Source organism: Myotis nattereri (genome assembly GCF_964212035.1).
Source record: "Myotis nattereri genome assembly, chromosome: 4".
NCBI lineage: Eukaryota > Metazoa > Chordata > Mammalia > Chiroptera > Vespertilionidae > Myotis > Myotis nattereri.
The window spans coordinates 13597161-13612474 of NC_138079.1; the positions used below are offsets into that span (position 1 = coordinate 13597161).

At 36.9% G+C, this 15314-nt stretch overlaps 1 protein-coding gene across 2 annotated transcripts in view; it reads right to left on the reverse strand.

Annotated features, from left to right (window-relative positions):
• The window catches only part of CTNND2 (catenin delta 2), a 784675-nt gene that overhangs the window by 343709 nt on the left and 425652 nt on the right, over window positions 1–15314 (reverse strand). For both annotated transcript variants that reach the window (XM_081089970.1, XM_081089969.1), the window contains exons 4-5: window positions 11235–11269; window positions 10492–10608 (exon numbers count right to left, since the gene is read on the reverse strand). In XM_081089970.1, coding sequence (XP_080946096.1) covers window positions 10492–10608; window positions 11235–11269 — 152 coding nt within the window. The remainder of the gene's footprint in view (window positions 1–10491; window positions 10609–11234; window positions 11270–15314) is intronic.

Consider the following 15314-nt stretch of genomic DNA (forward strand, 5'->3'; position numbering starts at 1 on the left):
CCAGGAAGAGGAAGTGAAACCATTTTTTAATAAACTGATGAAACTCCAGAGAGCATGTGTCCTTGATCTGATCAAGACACACTAGTCCCAACTGGACAGAGGGGAGAAATTCTAAGGGTGCTAAAGAGATGAGGGTCATGGAATCTTCCAATGATCCTAGAAAGACACCTGGGGCAAAGCTGGAGTGAAACATTAATGTCTCATTATGCTTTCAAATATATGAAGTGACTACAGACCACAGAGCAACCTGTGAGAAAACTGCCCTTGTATCTTTCCCTTATTGTTAGAGGTGTGGCCAAGTCAGCCACACCTTCCCAGTCCCTACCCACCTCCGAGCTCTTCACTACCCTATTGCCCATGTCTATGGCCTAGGTATATATGTATATAAGTTCTTTGGTTTAGCACTTCTCGTCCCCCCTACCCCAACCCCACATCAAGGTATGTCAGTCTGTTCCATGCAGCTGTAAAAAAAGAGGAACCTCTTACCCTTTGGGACAGCATGGATGGACCTAGAAAATATTATGCTAAGTGAAATAAGCCAAACTGAGAAAGACAATTTCTTCCGAAAGGAACCAGATATTTTAGAGTTTTCATAATCATGTGTACTCATTTTGTTGAGACTTCATCTAAAATTACTAATTATTTCCTCTTTAGCCGAACACCAGTCCCAGAATACAGGAAACCTTAACTAGACTAGATTCTTTGCAATAATACAGAAAATGCTAGAGGTCTTCAGTACGGCATTCTCAAGGCATTATTTAGAATTCAGCAGTCCTGGGCTCTAGTCCACCTTCTGTTGGTGAAAGTACGGATAATGACGATGATGATGAAGATGCTGCTGCTAGTAATACCAGCTAGCCTCCACCGAGCACTTCCTAAGTCCCATGGACTGCCCTGGGCACTTGACTTCTATTAACTTCTTGAATCTTCACAAGACTCCAGTGAGGAAAGTACCCTCATCCCTAGTTGCGGTGACAGACCCGGAGGTCCCACTCAGAGACCACAGATCTGGTGGTAAGGCTTGGTGCTCACAAGGCTGTCTGGCTTCAGGGTGTCTGCTCTTAACCACACTGCAGCTTTCGGTCTCTACAAATGTAATCTCTGCAAATTTGAGCACCTAATGCGATAATGGATGTGCAAATGCTTAGAAAAATATAAGTTACTCTATAAATGTTAGTTATTAGTATTATTGTCTAATTATCTAATTGCATAGCCACATGGTCTGAGAATAATAAAGCCTTGATTGGAATTTGTTTGTCCTAAAAACCTTACAACGGTACTGTCCCATATATCACCTAGTGCTTTCTTTCAACACCCTGTGAGCTTTCATTTTACAAATGGGACTTTCAAGACAGAGATCATTAAAATGGCCTGCTTGATATTAAAAACAAAATCTAGTGTCAGGGCAACCAGATAAGAAAAACAAAGCTCTCTGTCCTCTCAGCCTGAAATTCCATTCTCTGTCAACCTCGAACTCATTCTTAAAGTGCTGTTTACATGTCACCTCCACGTAGCCTGCCCTGATGGCTGACTGTCCAGGGAATATTAATCCTATCCCTCTATGTTACCTTAACCCTCTGAACAGGCTAGACTGGGGATTTTAATTGTTTAGCAGAGGAATTTTGCACAGTATTACACATCTGGAAGGAGGGGGATAGGATGAGAGCAGAGATTCTGAACATTTATGGTAAAGGCAGCAGGGCTCTGTGCTTAGATACGGGAGAGACCAGCAGCAGGCCTTTGCTGTGCAGAGAAAGGAAACCTACAGTTATCTTAGTGGGGGTAGTGGCTTCATTAGGAAGGGAGAGAAAGTTGCTTACTTAAAAGACATTTTATAGGAAAAGCTCATGAAGACATGGTGATCAAGTGGAGACAGGAAATGAAGAAGAGCCAAAAGTTACTGGACACTCTTCAGCCGACCACTGGAAGGATAATATTACTGCCAACACTCCGATGAGCCCCAGGAGTTTCCCACACTACAAAGTGAGTCCTTCCAGAAAATTGAGCAGACAGAACTGCCCTGTGACAATCAGCCATGAACCTTCTGTTTCCACAAGTTTTAAGGTGATTTATCGAGAGTTGCTAATTCTGATCTGCTTCAGTTGAACATCTGTCCCGGAATACAACATATATTCACTCCATGGGTATGGAAAAAGCAGAAACTCCCACCATGTGGCATTCCCAAGGGAAAGATTGGCAGGAGATTGTGTGTGTTGACAACTCAGTGTTTTGGGGAAGGATGGACTTGGTTTTTAAATTACTTGGAGGAGATGGTGGGAATTTACTAGTATGTAGTTAGAAAGCTACCCTGGGCTTGATTTTAATACTGGCTGTAACATAATCTGACAAATTTAATCTTTCTAGGACTTAAATTATTTCCAAGTTCAACGTTTGATTATGTGTAAATGAAATTTTAGGACAGAGATAAAACTATCAAAATGATCAGTATGGAAGCTGAAGCCACATGAATAAAACAAGGTCTCTAAAGAGGAGTTATCAATTTAATTCCAAGGGCTCATTTTACTATTAAAAGAAAAGTGTTGTTAACAAGAATGCGTTAAACAGGGAGGAGATCTAGGCAATGTCTGAAATAGGTGCTCATGAGTGCTTTGTGAGCCTGCTAAATCAGGACAGTTAGAGGAATAAAAACCCTACAAATTGAGGTGGACGCTTTGAGCACTGGACACTTGACGGCTTCATTAAGATTTACCTTTGTCAGGAAGTTTAGAAACATTCCATAATTACTCTTAGGTTAAACTGATTCTTTCAAAATGATATCAAATCTTTATGTAGCCCTTGAAAAATAATGCCAAGAAGATTCACAGGTATCTGTAACTGACAGAGAATTTGAGTTCATTCACACTCTCTTGCTATTCAGTCTCTGTGGAAGGTTAAGAATGATTTGGAGGTTAAGTGTTACTTTATTTTAAATGAGAGTAAATTGTTAGAGCAAGATCAAATAAAGAGAAAGGGGAAATCTCTTTATAGAAAGCATTAAGTGAGAATAAAAAGAAGAGGGGATGGAAATTATATACATATACACACAAAAGAACTGTTATAAATTACAAAATCAATAAGAAAAACTACCAATTCTTTGTATGATTTTCAAATTGATTTTAATCAAGCTCAAAGCACTTTAGTCATACCTAACTACAAGTTAACTCTATAGAGTAGAAATATTGACTTTTGCTTAAATTGCCCTATTAATAAGTTTCATTTATACCAGCAGTTTCTTCTTTATGGGCTTTGGATGAACTTGTCAATTTACAAACTTAACTTGGAATAAGAAGTTGCTAGCCGTGATAAACTGGTTCCTTCCCCCCAGTCTTCATTAGTAACCCCAAAACCTCATAGTGAAAGCTCTGCCGAGGAATCCCCTGAAAACAGTGGTTGAACCAGCTACCATTTCTAAAATTAACTGAGGGGAAAACTTGTTATGCCAGGAAACGTAGAGTGATGTGGTTGTTCTATGGGCAGGTGTGTTTTTAAACTTCATTTCAAAGTCTATCCCCAGAAGATCGATTCCATGTGGTCAAGTGCTTTCCATGTTTAATGCTTTATGTGAAAATTAAAGCTGCAATGGTCTCAGGAATAGAGAGGTACTCACTTAGCTTTTAAAACTGATTTAGATTCAACCAATGTTACTGGCTTAAGTAATTTGCTTTTTCAAGTTTTACCATGTACGGAAAATTGAGCATTGGTAAAGTGTCCACACTATGCAATAACTTACTTAGTTCTTTACTTCTGTGCACAACGGAGGGACAGGAGCAAAAACTAAAGTTCAAGTGTACAACTTTAAATAAAATTGTATAGTTCAAGAATGTTTTTTGTGCATTGGAATTGACATGACATATATGACCTGTATAATCATAGAATGGTATTTTTATAGTTTGCTCCATTCTCTAAGTATTTCCTTATAAAAGTTTATATTCAGAGTATTTACCATTTAAAAAAAATAAATGTAGCACAAAGTCAGAAAACATTATATATATTCCTTTATAAATTAATTGTCCAAGGTAATGGGTTCATATTTCTTGTTATTAATAATTATGAAAAGAATTGAAAATTAATACAAATAAATTTAGAAGAAAACTAAATTTAAAAGCTCCATCCTGATGACACTATACTTTACTTGTGGACTTACACCAGCATCAAAACCAGCTTTGGATCTGCTGGAAATCTCTTCCTTAGATACCCGCATGGCCTGCTTGTGGAATTTACTCAGGCCCCTGATCAAACACCTTCTCACAGTGGAAGACTTCCTGGCCTTTTGATCATTCTCTCAAAACTAGAGAGGCTCTCAAACTTTCCGGTCTCATGAACTTTCACTCTTGAGAGTCACTGAGGACCCCAGAGAGCTTTTATTTCTATGGGTGATAAAGAATGCTACTTAGTGTATAAAAACTGGAAAATATTTAAAACAAGAGGATACATCAAACACCCTCCATGAGCCCTCGGAACAATGATGCTTTTATTCCCTGTGGCTCTCTCATCCTGTGAGACCCTTGTTCTCACCTAACTCTCTCTGTGTGGGGGTGAGCATGGATATGGCAAATAACATTGGAGGATTATTGTGAAAACTGGTGGTGCCTTTTCAGAGCCCATGAGAGGGTCTCAGGGACCCCCAGGATTTCCAAGTACCCAGTACCAGCTCTGACATTGCTTGCAGTGATTACCCACCTGAAATTACAGTATTTAGATGGCTTGATTTCAGAATTTCCTGACTAGAGTACAAAGACCACAAGGCAGAGACTCTGTGCCACTGTGAATAAGTGTTTAAAACACATATGTAAAAAAATGAGTGACTGTAACACCTACCTGGGCCTATAGTGACAAAATAAAGCCTCAGTATATTAAGATTTGCTAACATCAGTTGCTGTGGAAGTGACTTATTATTTGATCAGAGGCAGTTTTAAGTGGTTTAACTTCTGAGGGATCCCACAACACATCTCCATAAGGTGTTAACAGGAGACCTCGCCTTCCGCTGTCCCTGGGGGAAAGTCTGCTTATTCTGATTTTCTAATGAGGGCTTTCAGCCTCTACTTTTTCCCATGCTCATACCAGTTCTGATACTGTCCTCGCTTTCGCCAGCTTGCACCTGGTACTCATATTAAAGTTGTGGGCATCTATGGTGCCTTGACAATTCAAAACCCAATTGTACTTCATTAGAAATTTCCACCAGGTGCTAACTTTTTACTTGAGCCCAGAAGACCCGAGAGTAATGTTTTTCATGAGAACTCTACATTGTTCTCTCTTGCTTAAGGAGCATTTGGTAGTTTATGTCTTTGCTTATTCCTCGATTCCTAGGTTTGCTTCTGAGATGGTGACCTCTTTGGAGAAGGTATAACATCCTTCTTAAAAAACCTATGTGTTAGAAGAATATAACAGAAAAATAAATTGAACATTGGCTTAAAAAAATAGGTAGTGACAATATCTGGGAAGAAATATAATTATAGCTCCCTAGAGACAGAATGGCACCCTGTGTGACACCTGGGTTTTTCCTTGACTTTTGATCCCACCTTCCTTTTCTGCCACTGCTGGCTTCCCGTGGGCTCTAGAACACGAAAGATAGTGGCGGAAGTAGGTGTGAGCGAATTTGGTATCTAAAGACTTGGAACAATAACAATCTTCTGGAAAGGAGACTGTCTCATTGGTATTTCAAAACTTGGACCAAAAGGCATATGATGATGTGATTTCACGGGGAATGAACAATCTGAGGATAAACTCAACTAATTTGAATAAACGCTTCCAGGAAATGACTCAGGGTCTCCAGAGTCCCAGTGACAGTCCTCAACTATTGGTAAGTGAGGCAGCAGTAGGACTTGAATCCAAGTCTCCTGGCTCCAAGGGGAGGATAGGCCACCTGGGACCCCACCTAGAGGCTCTCCACCCTGTCAGGTCTAACTAAGCACTTAGCTGCCACCACAATAGAAAGTCAAACAAGTCAGTAAGTCCTCTTTCGCTGAGCATGACATTAATAATGTGAGTCACATAATCAGTATATTTCTCCTTTTGATTTGCTTAATTATTATAAAAACTCTACCCTTCTAAACCACTTCAGCATCCTTTGGTGCCAGGCTTCCCTGGAAGTATGCAAATATTCACCTCATAAGGATGTCTCTTATCTTTATTATTATTGCATAAGAATATATGGAATTATATTTTAAAGCATTTTAATAACATGATCTCCCAACAAATCTCTTACTACACAGAATTAAGTATATTCACAGTAACTAAATGAAAATGATCGACTATAAATCAAGAGTACATGATATATTCATTTTGTCAAACTACATATGATTGTTTTATTTGGATTTCACCTGCTCAGCATGGTACCTTCTATAACTGATTCTTGATTTTTTTGAATATATTCTGATTCGAAAACTCAGAATAAGATAACATTCCATTCTTTGCCATAACACTCAGAATATATTAAGCTCCTAAAATTTCCTTGCCACTGGATGCTGGTATTTTTTAGGATATAGTGGAACTTTAATTTGCTACAGACAGAAATAATTACTATTTCAAAATATAATATTTAAAGCAAGTAACAATTTCTATAAACATATAAGTCCTTTTTTTCCCCCAAGTTGTCCATTCAATTTCTGATTTTGACTGACATATTTTTGTTACTTTTTGGCTGGTATAATCACCCCTTTCTCTGAGTTTATTTCTCCAAGGATGCATGGATTAAATAGGGTAGCTTGTCCATAGCAGTTTGGGTCAAGCTGTACATTATGTGAGATGCTAATGGCCCCGAGCTTCTGTCAGTAACACTTTTTCCCCCCCAAGAAAACCAATTCTCCTAGTGACTCTGTGACATATATTTGCTGGAATTGAAATGACACAGCTGGCAGTCACAACATAGTGGCAGAGGCTAAGGTTGAATACATGATTTGCATTCTGTTTAGGATAGAAGGCACTTTAAAAAAAAAATGCCACGTGTTGAGAAACACTGGTAACTGTATGATACTCTAGTTGGTACAGTAGAGCAGTTATTGTTAGTCTGAGGGTCAAGAAGAGGGGTTGACTAAAACTCAACTTTTATTTTAATCAGACCTTGGAAAGAAATATAGAAAAAGCTTTTAAACACAACAAATTAAGTGCTATGCACTTAGGAGTTGAGATTGGTTGCCACTTAGAACTGTTCCAAGCTGCTTTTAGACTGTATTTAGTGTTGTCTTTTTTGAGTTAGGACTAAGAGGCTGGCTCTCAAGGGCAGTGTGCCAGGTCCAATTTCGCATTAGCTATTTCATATCTGTTCTAGCTAATGAGTCCACTGATTGAATAATAACAAAATCAAGGGTCTAGCAGAATCCAATGGGCTCATAATAACTAGATGAAATGTGCCATAGAGCCACCACATGTCTATGTGTTGAATTTATATATCAAGAATATAAACATGGTATCTTCTAGCCTTTAGCAGAAGGTTCTGCTGCCTATTCTCTTTGCTCCCCATATTCACTCTCTGCCCTTTACCCCATATACACTCTATCATGAGAGTCCCTTCTGTTTGTTTTCTGATAGGATTTGGCTACTGGGAGGCACAAGAAGGGCAGGGAAAGGTGAGAGGAGAGAGAGGTCCTGTTTATTCCTCTGCTCCTGCAATGCCTCGACTCTGCTGGTACTATTCCCTACCCTTTCCTTCAGGACTGAGGGTGGCAAGGGCTTCTATCTGTTGCTGTTCCCTGTGAACCTCAGCAGCCATTGTTTATTCCCTTAATCTTTGTAAATAGTACCTCAAATTCCCTTCAGTTCAACTCTTTTGAGAAGAATCTGTTTCCATTCTGAACCCTGATACAGATACAAACAAAAACTGGGATTTTATTTGATAAATACTTAAAATTAGCAACAGTTAATACCCGGAATATTAGTTATCCACTCAATACTTTAAAATTAATTTTCTAAATTTTACCCAATTAATTCTTCTCAAACTGACTCTGGAAATGTTAAGAACAACAATATTTAACATTTCACTGTGGTTCAGATCCTTTGGCATAAAACTTTTAGGTGGCACTTCCACCACCTGTTTCTTTCTTTGGCTGTTATTGTGTTTGCCTTATTTCTTTCCTATCTTCAAACAAGGAAGTGTAGGCTTATAAAAAAAACAATCAACTAAAATCCCAGGAGTTTTCAGACAGCTAATTCAGCACAGAATAACTAAACTTTCTGAAAAACAAAAATTGAGCAGTGACCAAATTTGTTTCAGTAGATCCAAAAGCCTGGTTCTTAATTTTAATATAATTATATTTTTGCTTATTTTTAATTACTTAATTTTACTGAATTATTATTAAAAATGTGATCTTTTCATGCTTTTTAAAATTGATTTCAGAGAGGAAGGGAGAAGGAGAGAGAGATAGAAACATCAGCGATGAGAGAGAATCATTGATCTGCTGCCTCATCCATGCCCCCTACTGGGGATTGAGCCTGCAACCCCAGCAGGTGCCCTTGATGGATATAGAACCTGAGACTTTTCAGTCTGCAGGCTGACGCTCTATCCACTGACCAAACTGGCTAGGGCTATACTTGTTTTAATTTTTTTTAAAATTTTTTTAAATTGTTTTATTGCTTAAAGTATTACAAAGGGTATTACATATGTCTCCTTAGGGTTATACTTTTTAATGTTTAGGATTGTCTTTACCATGTGGTAGCAGATCAATATTTATAATTATTCCTTGGACATATATAACATATGTATATTACCATTCAGCAAATATAAGTTAATTTATTACTTGTTTCGAATTTCTATGGCTTTTCCCTCTAGTATTCAGTCTAATTGATAAACAGGCATTGACATATTCATAATATTTTTCATCAACTTTATCATTTTTAATATTTTTTGTTTACTACAAACTTGAATTTTTATTTTTTTCAAAGAAGAATCCACTGTGCTTACATGTAGAGCTAGATTGGTAGAGTTGATTTATCTCATTTTAATTTTACTCTTTCTTATTTTTATATACTTTCCATGTATTGAAACTTATCCCATCTTTTAACCTCATAATCAAATATGTTTATTATCGTGTCAAAAAGTGAGATATCCAATATAACCCCCCACCCAAAATACACTATTTTATCTCTGCTTTCCTCCTCTCTAATAAAGGGGGAGTTGAGTACATCAAATATTAGTAAAATATATTTTAAGTACAACTGCCCCTACAAAGGAAATATATTTATTGACTCAGAGAGAAGAGGTAACAATCCTATATTTTATCCCTGACTGGTTTGGCTCAGTGGATAGAGCGTCAGCCTGTGGACTGAAGGGTCTCGGGTTCGATTCCGGTCAGGGGCATGTACCTTGGTTGTGGGCGCATCCCCGGTGGGGGGTGTGCAGGAGGCAGCTAATCGATGTCTCTCTCTCTCTCTCATTGGTGTTTTTAACTCTCTGTCCCTCTCCCTTCCTCTCTGTAAAAAAAATCAATAAAATATATTTTAAAAAAAACCCAATCATATACTTTAAAATACAAAATAGAGAGAACAAGGATATTACAAATCATGCATCTTACTTTAGAAGCTTTATTGAGGGGATGGATTTAAATAAATCTGGGTATTCATGATGATACTGCCCTAAGAGTAGTGGTATTAGAAAGATTACAGAGAAAATAAACTAATATGTAAGTTAAATGGTTCAAGATCACTATACTACTTATTCTTATATCTTCTTTTTCTATGGCAAACCTTGATGAATATTCAAGGAAATTTTATTTTTATAAATTAAGAATAAAATGCTCCACTGATTTTTAATGTATAAATTATCAAGATAATGCAAGTTTTAATGATTTAATTTTTAGCTTTTTATGGGATTTTATTGAAATAAGTTAAGATAATTTTATGATTTATTAATATGAGGCTCATTTCAATTCAGCACTTTTATTTTACATCTCAAGCACTCTGGTTGAAAAATATGTAATTAAGTGGAGGTAAAGAAATCTTTAAATATTCTATTGAGATTAATACAGCAATATAAAATTGCTAAATATAGAAATGTAAAAAGTGTATTACCCTTAAATAGTAGTGCATATATTACATCCGTTTTTCCTATTTTGTTATATAATTGCTGTATGGTTTAAAATCTCTACCAACAATAGTCTGTAGGAGTAAAGCATTGTCAATTAATTTTAAAGCAGGCACTGAGTTGATTAAACACATATATGATGTGTTCATACAATGTGCTGGTCTAGAGGCTAAAATGGTTATCAGAGAATTGGTGAGAATCACCATTACATCAGTAATTGGTGAAAATAATCATTACATCAGTAATTGGTGGAAAATTTAGATGCCAATTACTGATTTAAGAGCATTTGCAATCTCATGTGGGTTGGGGAGGGGTAATGTGGGAAGGAAGTAGATGAGAGTGAAGCGAAATACATAAAATAAGTATAAACATATCTAGAAGTCTTATCCGATATGTCTCATAATATTAATTATATTAGAAAATAATGGTAGACTACTCTTTTAATTGTCTTTGAGTATAACTGTCACTTGACTTACTTTCACTTGTGGAATAATCCTGTGGGTCAAGTATTCCTGATTCCTGCAGCGATCTAATACAGGAGTCCACCAGCTCCAGACCTGTTGTGAGTTCATCTTCGATATCTTTTTGACCATCTGAAATTGCAGTATTTTAAAGTCATAAACATGAGATGATATTAAAGCGTAAGGCAATCACTTAAAAACCAAAAGTACCCTAAATGAACATATGACCTCGATGAAATTCTCACTCAGTATCATAGTGTAATCTTCTGTCAATCAGTGCTAAAAGCTAAAGCACCCTCCGCCCTCAATTCCATGTGTCCATGAAGAACAGAAAGTCACTAGGGAACTGTGAGAACTTAGATTCCATGAAATTGTGAGCTATCACAACTTCATTTAATTTTAGTGTTATGGTGTCTGTCATGTTCACTTTCATAAGTCTCTTTCTAAAGTTCACAAGGAAATTAATCAATAGAGATACATGTACTAAATGTTCATCAAGAAGGCACACTTGGCCCGGCCGACCTGGCTCAGTGGTTGAGCATCAACCTATGAACCAGGAGGTCATGGTTCAGTTCTCAGTCGAGCCATCTGCCCGGGTTGTAGGCTCCATCCCCAGTGTGGGGCATGCAGGAGGCAGCCAATCAATGATCCTCTCTCATCACTGATTTTTTTTTTCCCTCTCTCCCTCTTCCTTCCTCTCTGAAATCAATAAATCAATAAAAACATATTTTTTTTTAAAAAAAGAAGGCTTACTGTACCTTGTGACTGCCAGTGAAACTGCTCTTCTGCTGAACTGTAAGAAAGAGAACATAGAGGTTTAATGCATGGATTAGAAACAAGAGGGCCCTACACCACAAGACACAAAGGCATTAGGGTCGTAATGGTGGCTGCCTGGCACTGCCTTTAATTTCTTACTGAGAAAAGAGACCTCATTTTCATACAATCTTAACTTTAATCCATTTGATGTATACCTCTTTTGATTCACATTTATTAGCAGATTATACATTTTTTATTGTCCAGTAATTTTCAGAAGAACAGCTCAATTTTCACAAAGCCAGACCTATTACACTTGTTCCTTATAATAGTTTTTATATACATGCAGGTCTACCCAATTTTAGTGCTTTTAAAATACAAGTCTGAAAAGTTTCATGTAGACTCTGTGAGGTAGTTTAAAAAAGAAATAACATTCCCCTTTTTCATTATAAGGACCATAAAATAAACCTATACCTTCTTGTAGACATTTCAGGTGAACTGTTCCTTTAAGTTGAGTATTATAGCTTACATTAAGTAATTTGAAAATTATAACTCTTTACCACCAATTGAATATGCAGTTCCCAAATTCTCACTGTATACATTTATTTTATAAAATGACCCCAGTATGCATATGTCCATATGCATGATATGCCAAAGATATTGTGCAGAATGCAACTATGTAGGCAACATAGATTCATTTGGAATGCTCTATTAAATATATACATAAATTTAAAATGTCTAAATATAAAAAAAATCATTATATACACAAATACTTCCAATATGCCCATTTAATATGTTAATAATTGAGAAATCTAGATGCCAATCACTAGAAGGCATCACTTTCAGAATGATTTTCTACACTTATTCCACTGCATCTTTTACTCTGATCATGTAGCTTCTATGAATAGCTCATCAGTTTCCCAACAGCAAGTGGGTTTTAGAACTCTAATCTATACCTTGGAGATGACTTTTGAATACATTTACCAGAGGAAAAAGGAATTCTGGCATAAATCAGGGTTCAGAAAACCCATGATTGACATAAATGAATACATGAGTAATCCCTTAAGAGACATACAACTTTTACAGGGTATATTGCTCTGAAGCTAATGCATGTGAGCAAACTTGAAAATGGTTTTACAATGATGAGAGCTATAGATATTAGATATATGAACTAATAACATTACAAAGTCAGTCCGATGTAACTTTTTCTTGCATTAAAAAGATGTAACATTATATAGCAGTACCATCTATCTACAAAGCTTAACACTTAAAACAGAATTGTCATCCTATAATCAATATTTTAAAAACTGCAGAATATGATCATTTAATAAGTGATGCTAATATAGCAGTAGAAAATACTTTCATACTTATAGCAAGTGGAATGATGTCCCTCTCTCCTCAAAGATACATCCACATCAAATCCCTAGAAATTAAAAATCATTACTGGAAAAAACAGTTTTGCAGATTTAATTAAAGAACTTCAGATGAGATAGTCCTGAATCCAATGATAAGTGTCCTTATGAGAGATAGAAGAAGAGAGAGACACAGAGAAGGCCAGGGAGGTTGGAAGCAGAGGTTGGAGTTATGCCTCCACAAGCTAAGGAATGCCTGGAGCCATGGGAACCATGAAGAGATAAGAAAGGATCCATCTCCGGAGCCCTCATAGGGTTCACAGCCCTGCTGACACACCTTGACTTTGAACTTCTCCTCCCCCTCAAACTGTGAAAGAATAAGTTTCTTTGTTTTAAGCCTCACAATTGTGGTAATTTGTTATGGCAGTCCCAGGAAACTGACATTATTTTTCTGATACAATAAAAATGTTCTGTTATATCCTTCAGGATTTACTACTACGTTCCTTTTACCAGTGAAGCCCTTTTGTTACTTACTGTATACCAGGTCTCTGCTAATTCTCATCAATCACACGTTTATTTTGGCAGTTGGCGAATAACAGGCTTATTGATACTAAATAACTTGACCACAGGGATCTTAAGGAACTCAGTAGGGGATTAAACTAATCTATTCAACTCCAAAACTCACATTCCTACCTCCTAATCTAAAGCTATAGAGAGAAACACACTAAGGATACTTCTCACCCAATGCAGTAAGAGTGAGCAAGTCACTGAAAGCTTCTTGCAGGGCTCACCAAAGTCCCACACTTCTCTCCTTGCAGGCACAATGAAAACCACGCTTCCTGCCCCCTTGCACAGAGACGGAGCCACGTGAAAGTCTGTGAGAAGAAGGGACAAGTGCCACCTTCGGCTCCAGGCAGAGAAAGGCAGGAATGAGATCTTCACACTCTCATTCCCTGTTAAGACCTGTGTTGAGATGGGTCCGTGAGTAACCATGTAAAAGAAAGATCTCCACCAACTCAATACAAGACAACGCATGAGTAAGACACAAACCACTGTTCTGTTAAAACTCTGACGTTGGAGGGTTGTTTCAATAGAATAAATGTCACACTGAATAACATAAAAATGTGCCATCACCTGGCGGGCGTGGCTCAGTGACTGAGCATCAACCTATGAACCAAGAGATCATGGTACATGCCTAGGTTGCCTGCTTGATCCCCAGTAAGGGGCATCTGATCAATGATTCTCTCTCATCATTGATGTTTCTATCTCTCCCTCTCCTATCCTCTCTGAAATCAATTAAAAATATATATTAAAAAAAGAAATGTGCCATCATCTGTATTCATAAGGCATTTCTTGCTTCTCTCTCTTCATTTCCACACATTGAGCTGGGAGATGTCTTGTACCCATCCTCCGAGATTTAGCCTCATCGACAATAATGGGTGATTTCATGTGCAGGACTACACATCCCACTATTACATAATACTTACTTTTTGTTCATCTCTTTCAAAAGTGTTTCTATTTTAAGATGCAACAGAAGAAAGAAGAAACATTTTTTATTAAAATTAGAAAATACCATTGGCAGGGACTATGAAACTATCCTCTCCAAGCAAAAGGGCATTCCTTAGGGACAGTCAAAGAGCATTAATCACGTACATGGTTTCCTGATTCCCTGGGTGCAGTTAAAATGCATTAAAAGTATGAATGGTCACAGAAAATGGAAGTCCCAAGAGAGACCTGGTTTGGATTTTATTTCCTCTGGATGTACACTTTACTCTGTCTGTTAGGGGTTTCTATGCAATTGCATAGTTTATGCATTAATCCCTTCTCTTAAAAACTGCTCAGAGGTGGGTGCTTTTTAAAAAGCAAACAGACTATTTATGCATTTAATGAACATGGATTATGCCTGTGTCTCCGGCCTTCTTATTTCATGTGTTTAGGAATTACTCATGGAGAACTTTCTCCCAATAATATTATCTGACTTACTATAACATAAAAGTCATTTTTTTGAAGCTGTTGTAACTACATGCATGTTCCATTTCAAGAAATAAAGTTGGCTTTCATTACAAAATGCTATTTATTGAAATAGAAGTCATTGTACAGAAATATATAAATGTAATTTAATTTAGATCATTCCAAATGTATTTAATCATAACTATGTTTAAGTTCCAGGATCCAAATATTGTGAGAAAAATGTATAACAAAGACTATCATAAGTAATATTTAACCTTTAACCATATACCTAAATATGTACATAAATCAGTGATGTTAGGAAAGAGTTTCAAAAACAAAATATGAAAAGGACCAATTTTAGTAGCTAACACCTATATAGCTCTCACTTTATACCAGGCAATATGGTAGTTGATCTTCATGCCAAATCTTTTAAGAGAAGTACTAGTAATACTTTCCCATTTTACAGATAGTGAAACTGAGGTAAAAAGATGTTAAGGAACTTGCTGGAGATTGCAAAGCTAGCAAGTAGTAGAGCCAGGATTCTGACCCTGCCATTTGCTACTAAAAGCCACTTTCTTAACTGCTATTCTATCCACACAGTTGGCTGCATCAAAAGTAAACTCCTAGGTGATAAAAACTAAAACATAAACACCAGAAATCAAGTTGTAAAACAAGCCACATCCTAGGAGAAGCTATTTGCAATGCAATTAACATACAAAGAGTTCTTTTTTAGAACACGCGAAGAACTCCTACAAAGTAATAAGACAGAGATTAAAAGATCAA